Source organism: Rana temporaria, chromosome 4, assembly GCF_905171775.1.
Source record: "Rana temporaria chromosome 4, aRanTem1.1, whole genome shotgun sequence".
NCBI lineage: Eukaryota > Metazoa > Chordata > Amphibia > Anura > Ranidae > Rana > Rana temporaria.
Genome location: NC_053492.1, coordinates 146,778,544 through 146,788,895, shown reverse-complemented (window position 1 = coordinate 146,788,895; position 10,352 = coordinate 146,778,544). Strand labels below are relative to the sequence as shown.

General features: G+C 46.1%; 1 protein-coding gene across 2 annotated transcripts in view; it reads right to left on the bottom strand.

Moving 5' to 3' along the window:
* Nucleotides 1-10,352, bottom strand: part of RNF13 (ring finger protein 13) — a 120,336-nt gene that overhangs the window by 9,238 nt on the left and 100,746 nt on the right. For both annotated transcript variants that reach the window (XM_040349147.1, XM_040349146.1), the window contains one exon: nt 1,773-1,866. In XM_040349147.1, the coding sequence (XP_040205081.1) occupies nt 1,773-1,866 (94 nt within the window). The remainder of the gene's footprint in view (nt 1-1,772; nt 1,867-10,352) is intronic.

The window sequence follows — 10,352 nt, the reverse complement described above, 5'->3', positions numbered from 1 at the left end:
AGCTGCATACCCTGATCTGTAATGCTATATACCTTGATCTGTGAGGCTGAGCTGTATACCCTGATCTGTAATGCTATATACCTTGATCTGTGAGGCTGATCTGTATACCCTGATTTGTGAGGCTGAGCTGCATACCCTGATCTGTAATGCTATATACCTTGATCTGTGAGGCTGAGCTGTATACCCTGATTTGTGAGGCTGAGCTGCATACCCTGATTTGTGAGGCTGAGCTGCATACCCTGATCTGTAATGCTATATACCTTGATCTGTGAGGCTGAGCTGTATAACCTGATCTGTAATGCTATATACCTTGATCTGTGAGGCTGAGCTGCATACCCTGATTTGTGAGGCTGAGCTGTATACCCTGATCTGCACTGCTATATACCCTGATCTGTTAGGCTAAGCTGTATACTCTGATCTGCAATGCTGAGCTGTATACCTTGATCTGTGAGGCTGAGCTGTATACCCTGATCTGTGAGGCTGAGCTGTATACCCTGATCTGTGAGGCTGTATACCCTGATCTGTGAGGCTGACCTGTATACCCTAAACTGTAATGCTATATACCCTGATCTGTAATGCTATATACCCTGATCTGTAAGGCCAAGCTGTATTACCCCTATCTGTGAGGCCAAGCTCTATACCCCTATCTGTGAGGCTGTATATTCTGTCCTGTGATGCTGAGCTGTATTCTCCTGACACTATTGGTGGAAGCAAGTGAAATACAGGAGGCGGAGTGGGTGGATTCTGTAAGGGGTGGGGCTTATGAGAAATGGGAGGGTCAAAAAGGACAGACGCCCCCTTATCCAAAAATTTCACCAGCTGACAGTGGACATCCCTCTCACTCGATGCACGATTCGAGTGGTGGGGGAGTAGAGGGAGGAAATAAAGTGGACTTATTGCTTTATCCTTCATGCACAAAAGTATAGGCTTGCTTTTAGTACTGTGGGAATGGTGATGTTTCAACTGTTACTTTTACCACAGTAATAGCTTAACAGGAGGAAGAGTTAGGCTATGTCCACACTATTGCAGGTGTAGGAAGGTGTGCAAGTCCCAGGTGGTCCTGAACCAGCAGCAAATACATGTTGTCGTTTAGAAAATATGCAGTGGAACCCCCCATGCATTGGAAAACACCACATTTTCCTGGGCACAGAAACGCATCGCACTATGCAATTTCCATGCCGCTGCAGTTTTAGAAAAGGGTCATGGACCATTTCCCGCAGGTACAATAGTCCATTCATATAAATAGGTTGCTGTGTCAACACAACAAATGCAGCTGCAGAGGCAATCCATTCATCCATCACTACAAATGGCACCAAACGCTTGTCCATCCTAACCTGCTTAAAATTGCATTTTAATTGTACCTGAGAAAAGGCAAGGTTTATCCTACCTATCCTCCCACTCGACTGCAAAATGTTAGGTGAAATTAATTTGTCTACTTAAGAGTACAATATCTGTGCACTGCAAATTCTGACCGAGATTCTGACCATTCGCTTGAAGCTCTTATGCAGGAAGGTTTCTTAGTCCAGTAACAGTGGATTTGGTTTCTAAATGAGACATTATACAGTTATAACAGGTATCCTATGAACACTGCCCCATGACAAGGGAATACTGGGGATATGTTTACACACTATGCACTCCGCATTCATAGTGCATGCTGGCCATAGAGAGGATTTTCTAATGGTTAATCCATCTGGAAACTGACCATTAAAACGAACAATGTACAGCCAGCTTTCTTTTTTTTATGTATCTGATCATTGTGTCAAACCTCCTACCTTTCTTAAATTTATGTATGGGAAGTTTTTTCAGCTGATCCTTGCCCAGTCGGTTCCTTCGTGCTCTATGACGATCTTGCACAAACTTGGTGATCTGTATTTGGACAGTGGGAAAAAAAAAAACTGTGAATATACATACTGGTAATACCAAGAATTTAATACAAAACAATGTGAAAGTTTCAGGTTTATAACATGTATTGCTCAGCCATAACAGATCAGGACAAGGTTCTCTCACATCCAAGGCAAGGATGCCAAAATGTATAAACCAACCCCTTCTCACAGGCTGCTTTAAAAAAAAAAAAAAAAAAAAAAAAAAAAGAAGGAGCTTGGCAAAGGAAATTAAGGATTTATACATTTTTTTGAATATATATATATATATATATATATATATATATATATATATATATATATATATATATATATTATACACACACCGTATTTTCCGGCGTATAAAACGACTGGGCGTATACGACGACCCCCTAATTTTCCAGGAAAAATTTTGATTTTGGGATATACTCACTGTATAAGACTACCCCCTTCCTTCTAGTCTTTCTGGAAGCTGAGGGGGAGCCAGAACCGCTGACAGAAACAGGCTTTTTCAAATCTCACTGTGCCATTACATTACATGCCTCACTGTGCCATTACATCACTTGCCCCCTCTCTGTGCCATCACTTGCCCCCTCTCTGTGCCATCACTTGCCCCCCTTATGTGCCATCACTTGCCCCCCTTATGTGCCATCACTTGCCCCCCTTATGTGCCATCACTTGCCCCCCTTATGTGCCATCACTGCAAACGGTGCATTTACGGTACTCACTTTTTTTTCTGAATAGCAGGCCAGGCGGTGCGGTGACAGTCTCCGTGCTGCGAGCGTCAAGGATTTAAAAGACGCGCCTTCTCCTCACACTGTCCTGTGTTAGGCGGAACACAAATATTCCCAGCAGCGCCTCTGTTCTTTGTTCCGCCTATCACGGACGTCTTCTCATCTCGTCCGAGGATGAGAAGGCATCTGTGATAGGAGGAACACAGAACAGAGGCGCTGCTGGGAAAATTTGTATTACTCCTATCACAGAACACACTGAGGAGAAGGAGCGTCTTTTAAATCATTGACGCTCGCAGCAGCACGGAGACCGTACCCGGCGTATAAGACGACCCCCGACTTTGGATGCACTTTTTTGCATCCAGAAAGTCGTCTTATACGCCGGAAAATACGGTAGGTATATATATATATATATATATATATATATATATATATATATATATATATATATATATATATTAATTAAAGTGCTACTATGGGCAAAATAAAAAAAATTGCATATATGATGCGATCTGTCACTAGCATTAGCAGCATTTAAAGGGTTGAGACAAACCATTAAACCCTGATGGGGTGCTGCTTACAATGGTCAGCTTCTATTGCTGTAACTGCTTAAAAGAGTTTAGCTTTAAATTGTTAGTCATTTAAGTAAAGTCCATCTAAATCTACTAGTCCATCTAACATCACGCCCTCCACTGACATTGCTGCTAGGATAGCTACGTTGCTACTCCAAAGCTACAGTGCCTGGAAAAAGTATTCATACACCTTGAAATTTTCCAAATTGTGTCATGTTACAACCAAAAACATAAATGTATTTTAGGTGATAGACAAACACAGAGTGGCACATAACTGTAAAGTGGAAGGATTTTTTCCCCCCCTACAGTGTACCTGTAAAATCCTTTTCTTGAAGTACATCACTGGACACAGAGCAGGCCATAATAAGGACTGGGTTATATGCCACCTATAGGTGAATGGGCAAAACAATAGACAGGCAGTTCCCTTTATACAACCCCTCCCATACAGAAAGCACCTCAGTTTTGTGATGTACTAGAAGAAAATGATTTTACGGGTAAGCTTTAGGAACATTTTTAATCCTCTTTACCCTACATCACGGGACACAGAACAAGCCACAATAATGACTAATCTGGGATGTCCTAAAGCAATGCCCATGGGGGGATGACACAGCAATCCTAAAACCACCATCGGACAAAAAGACCTATATTGCTGCTTGTAGCATGCTCTAACATCCACTTGGTATAGAACCTATTGAATGTATGCACTGAAGACCAAGTAGCAGCCTTGCAAATCTGAGCCAAACCGGATGATGCACTGCCCAAGAAACACCAACCCTTCTGGTGGAATGTGCCTTCAATCTAAAGGGTGGGACCTTTAGTCCACACGGCTGCATAATGAACTGGCAAATACACTGAGAAATGGAACTCGTCGCTGCCTGCCCCTTCTTAGGGGTATCTGGCAGGACAAAAAAAGATCCAGTCTTCCGAATCAGAGCTGACATTTTAAAAAAGTCCTTAACTGTCCAAGCCACATTGAGTGAATGCAACAACTTCTCCTCTGAAGTCCAAGGATTTTGAAAAAGAGGGCAGAGTGATATCCTGCAGGATTCCTATTAAGGTAGCCAATCTTCACCCATCATGGTGGGTCACTTCTGGACCTTCAAGGACCAGGTCCCCTCATATTATTTGGGGTCCACACCCTTGGAACTGTACAGCACCCTGTTGGAAATCTCCTTGGGCATAGTGACCAGGGTTCCAAAGCGCCACATAGGCCACATTACGGGCAAAATCTTGCTCCATTCCTTTCTGAGGCTCGGGGACCATCCATCTTAGCCTTTTTTTTTGCCATCCGAATGGATCCAATAATAACACCTTTTTACTAGGACATCATTACGTTGAAGAGCTTCAACAGCCATGACCATCACCTTCAAGACACTGGCAAAAAACCAAGGTACTTCCTGTATGGGAGGGGTTATAAAGGGGGAAATTTATGTCTATTGGTTTGTCAGTGTCCATTCACCTATAGGTGGCATATAATCCAGTAATTTATATGGCCTGCTCTGTGTCCCGTGATGTACGATAAAGAAATGATTTTCAATTTTTTTTACAACTAAATATATGAAAATTGTGGCATACATTTGTATTCCGTCCCCTTTAATCTAATACCCCTAACTAAAATCTAGTGGAACCAATTTCCTTCAAAATATGGCACAACTTCAAAGATAACAAGACATGGCCGTTCACCTAAACTGACAGGCCGGGCAAGGAAAGCATTAAATCAGAGAAGCAGCCAAGAGGCCCATGGTAACTCTACACCGGACAACTATTCGTTTTGCACTCCACAAATCTGGCCTTTATGGAAGGGTGGCAAGAAGAAAGCCATTGTTGAAAGAAAGCCATAAGAAGTCCTGTTTGCAAAAAAGCCACATAGGGGACTCGGCAAACATGGAAGAAGGTGCTCTTGTCAGATGAGACCACAATTTTACTTTTTGGCCTAAAAGCAAAACGCTATGTGTGGTGGAAAACTAACACTGCACATCACCCTGAACACACCATCCCTCACACTGTGAAACATGGTCGTGGCAGCATCGTGTTGTGGGGATGCTTTTCTTCAGCAGAGACAGGAAAGCTGGTCAAAGTTTATGGATAGGTGGATGGAGCCAAATACAGGGAAATCTTAGAAGAAAACCTGTTAGAGTCTGCAAAAGACTTGAGACCGGGGCGAAGGTTCACCTTCCATCAGGACAACGACCCTAAACATACAGCCAGAGCTACAATGGAATGGTTTGGATACAAAAGCATATTCATGTCTTAGAATGGCCCAGTCAAAGTCCAGACTTAAATCCAATTTAGAATATGTGGGAAGACTTAAATTGCTGTTTACAGATGCTCTTCCAATCAGAGCTTGAGCTAAATCCCGCAAATACCCCCGGTACTCAAATAGAATACTCCGCCCCCCCCCCGCCGCTGCGACGCCGCATCCCGCCGCCGTTCGCCGCTACCGCCAACTGTGTAATACGCCGGGAACATTACAGCTTTGAACAGCTGTAATGATTCGCACCGCGCATAGACACTCCCCCTCGCTCGGGTGAACTGTCCAATCCCGAGCGAGGGGGAGTGTCTATACGCAGCTCGGCGCCAATCATTACAGCGATTCAAAGTTGTAATGTTCCCAGCGTATTACACAGTCGGCGGCAGCGGGGATGCAGGTAAGCAGGAAATGGCTGCATGGGGGGGAGACGATGGCTGGATGGGGGGGAGACGATGGCTGGATGGGGGGGAGACGATGGCTGGATGGGGGGGAGACGATGGCTGGATGGGGGGGAGACGATGGCTGGATGGGGGGGAGACGATGGCTGGATGGGGGGAGACGATGGCTGGATGGGGGGAGACGATGGCTGGATGGGGGGAGACGATGGCTGGATGGGGGGAGACAATGGCTGGATGGGGGGAGACAATGGCTGGATGGGGGGAGACAATGGCTGGATGGGGGGAGACAATGGCTGGATGGGGGGAGACAATGGCTGGATGGGGGGAGACAATGGCTGGATGGGGGGAGACAATGGCTGGATGGGGGGAGACAATGGTTGGATGGGGGGAGACAATGGCTGCATGGGGGGAGACAATGGCTGCATGGGGGGAGACAATGGCTGCATGGGGGGAGACAATGGCTGCATGGGGGGAGACAATGGCTGCATGGGGGGAGACAATGGCTGCATGGGGGGAGACAATGGCTGCATGGGGGGTGACAATGGCTGCATGGGGGGTGACATGGCTGCATGGGGGGTGACATGGCTGCATGGGGGGTGACATGGCTGCATGGGGGGTGACATGGCTGCATGGGGGGTGACATGGCTGCATGGGGGGGTGACATGGCTGCATGGGGGGGTGACATGGCTGCATGGGGGGAGACAATGGCTGGATGGGGGGAGACAATGGCTGCATGGGGGGGATACATGGCTGCATGGGGGGAGACAATGGCTGGATGGGGGGATACATGGCTACATGGGGGAAGACATGGCTGGATGGGGGGGATACATGGCTGCATTCGTGGGGGACATGGCTGCATTCGTGGGGGACATGGCTGCATTTGTGGGGGGGACATGGCTGCATTTGGGGACACATTTAAAAAAAGTATCGGTATTCGGTATCGGCGACTACTTGAAAAAAAGTATCGGTACTTGTACTCGGTCCTAAAAAGTGGTATCGGGACAACCCTACTATTTTGCAAAGAAAAATGGGCAAAAAATTCACGCTCTAGATCTGCAAAGCTGGTAGAGAGACATACCCATAAAATTTAAACCATTTATCATTTTCCTTTAACTTCACAATTATGTGCCACTATGTGTTGGACTATCACATAAAATCCCAATAAAATACATTTACATTTTTGGTTGTAACATGACAAAATGTGGAAAAGGGGTATAAATACTTTTTCAAGGCACTGTACAGTGGAGGAATAAATGAAGCCACCGCAAGGTGTGTTCCTGGCCGATCACCAGATGTCCTGGCATCACAATTCGCTAGACGTGCAGAACTGAAAAATGGATTTCAGTTTCTTAATTTTCTAACGAAATCCAAATTTTCATAACGATTTAAATCAGTCAAATGTAAACAAAACAATGCTGGCAATGAAAAATAAATACCCCTTTGGGTCTGGTATAGATCTTAAGGTGAACCCACAAAAATCCATACCAGGCCCTTATTTGAGCATGCAGCTCGACAGGTCAAGAAAGAGGAAAGGGGGGGGGGGGGGGGCAAGGGGGGTTTTTGTTATGTCCCCTTGACGCTCTGTGTCTCTCAGGTGTTGCTGGCAATGCTGCCAGTATCTGCTCAGCAAGTTACACACACAGGCCGATGTACTACTTAACCAGAGCAAGAAGATAAGAAGCTTCTGTTCTTATCAGATGTAATCCCTTCTCAGCCTCGTGTGCCTGCTTCCAGTTCCCCACACATACTGTCTGACTTCCTGGTACAGCTCCCCCCCCCCATCATGCATCAGGAGAAAAAGGGCAAAGGTTACAGGGATCTATCACAAACATCACACCTCCTTTCCTTCCCAAAAAACAAAAACATAACAAGAGAACAAAATGTTGAACACATAACATAACAAGGCAAGCAAGATCAGTTCAGCAAGTAGCATCTCCAACTCAGTTCTGTGATTTCCGCAGCACTTCATGAGCCCTTTGTCTCTGTTCCCTGACCTCCAATGTGTCCCGTAAGATTTCAGCGCTTTGCCAACCAGGCGTTTGATGTCTTTGATGGGTCGACTTACGAAGTGGCACAGCACCGGGAGGGATAGAGTCGGTCAAAGGTTCTGGAGATGTCAGTGGGCGTCCCACAGACAAATCAGTCTCTCTAACTCCAGGCACAGGACTGGGCTCCTCAGGAATATGGTCACCAACCGTTTCAGGGTTTGGTTGTAAACTTGTGGGATCATGCCAGACACCATGCCATATGTCACCCGCAGAGTTGAGTAGACTCTGGTGGGTGGTTAGAAAGAGGGGTCGGGTTTGTCACTAGCGGCCGGCAAATGCGCTACCTCAATTGCGAAAGGTGTCGAACATAAATGCCTTCCTCCAGGCGAACAAGGTACATTCTGCTACCAAGAGTTCCATCAATTACGCCAGGAAGCCAAGGAGGCAAAACTCTAATTCCGAAACCATACAAGATCACTGGCACGGAATCCCAGACGTCCCGGCGGAGGAGGTGTTGGTGACTGTTCCTGTGGACGAACTAAATCAAGTTTGGTGCGGAGATGCCTGCCAAACATAAGAAAAGCCGGTGACGGCCCAGTAGTAGCGTGTTTCGCAGCTTCTCCTCTGACATTCCAACCTGGTCCAGAGTGGACAGTAAGTGCTTTTTAAACATCTGCAAAAATCGTTCTGCCAGCCCATTCGAGGCTGGATGATAAGGAGCTGTTTTGTAGTGTTGGATGCCCAAACCACTAAGGAAGGATTGAAATTCATGCGATGTAAATTGAGTTCCATTGTCGGAGACTATGGCTGTTGGCAAGCCATATTGAGCAAAGAGCTTCCTTAAGACTAGAATGGTAGCAGCTGAGGGCATTTGAAAAACCTCCGGCCATTATGAATGCGCATCTACCACGACCAAATACATTTTACCCTGGATGGGGCCAGCAAAATCAAGATGGAGTCGTGACCACGGCCAAGGTTGCAGGGTTCCTTTCTTTTGGGGTCGCTGGGCTTGACAGCACCCAGGACATTGAGCAACATAATCTTCAATTGCCGTATCTATTTGTGGCCACCAAATATAGCTCCGGGCTCGCTGCTTCATGCGCACCACACCAGGATGGCCTTCATGCATTATCCTTAGCATGGTGGATTGCAAGTACTGGGGTACAATCACTCTATTGCCCTATTGTAGGCAACCAGCATTAGTCACAAGCTCACATTTTCTGGCAAAGTACGGACTAAATTCACCTGGAACTCTCACTGGCCATCCAGTCTGAACATAAGAGAATATCTGAATATCTGTGGCTGTATGTCTGGCAATCAGGGAGGTGGACAGGCAAGATCGTGGCCTGTGTACTTCCACTACACGTATGTCTCTTGGTGGGTGGCCTCCAAGTGGCAATCTGGAAAAGCTGGTGTGCGAGGTTCGGCAAGAAACGGTGGTAGTAATTTAGGAGGTCAAGGTAGGACCTGAGCTGGGTGACATTCTGGGGAGTAGGGGCATGGGTAAGGGCTTTAACCTTTTCCTCAGTAGTGTGTAACTTATGTCGGTCCACCGTGTGTGCACAAAATTACAGTTGAGACTTGAGAAATTCGCATTTTGAAAGATTGACACGTAAATCATACTTTTGGAGTCTCTCTAGCACCGCTTCAACATTCTGTGTTCTTCATCAGTGAGACCAGTGATGAGCATGTCATCCAGTAGACATTGGGTGAAAGGTATTCCTGCCAGGACCTCATCCATGATCCGCTGCCAGATGGCTGGAGCTGGGGCTATGTCAAAAACCATGCGGTTATACTGGAATAATCCTATGAGTGTTAATGGTCAACAGATGGCGTGAATCTGTGTGTACTTGCAGTTGCAGGTAAGCCTGCTTTAAGTCGATTTTTGTAAACTTTTGCACCCCAGCCAGTGAGCCAAATAAATCTTCAAGTCGAGGCAATGGGTATTGATCCACAAGAAGTTGGTTGTTCAGGGCTACCCTGAAAATCACCACAAATCCTAATGTCTCCATTCTTTTTCTTGACAGGCACAATTGGCGATGCCCATTCACTTCTATCAACTTTCGTTATGATCTTTTCTGCCAATAGGTGGTCCAGTCCTGCTTCCACTTTCTTCAGCAAGGCAAAAAGTACTGATCTTGCCTTACAAAAACGAGGTGTAGCACCAGGCTTCAAAAGGAGGTGGGCCATCTTTCCTTTTATGGTGCCCAAAGAGTCCTCAAAAACCTCTTTAAAACGTGACTTCAGGGATTCCACCCAATGGTCTACTTCAGAAAGCAATGTACATTGGGCAATGGCAAAAGCAGGCATGCCCAGGGCTTTGATCCAGTCCCTTCCATATAGCGGAGGACCTCCTTTCCTTACAACATAAAGGCGTAGACTTTGACTGCGTTTGCTTAATGTAACAAGGGGTTTCACATAACCCAAGGGCTGTAGTAGTTTGTTGCTGTAGGTTTGTAATGTGAGCTTTGTAGGTTTGAGCGGCAGGTACAGACCCGATGCCTTTAAATCAGTCCATGAAATGACAGACACAGCTGCCCCTGTATCAACATC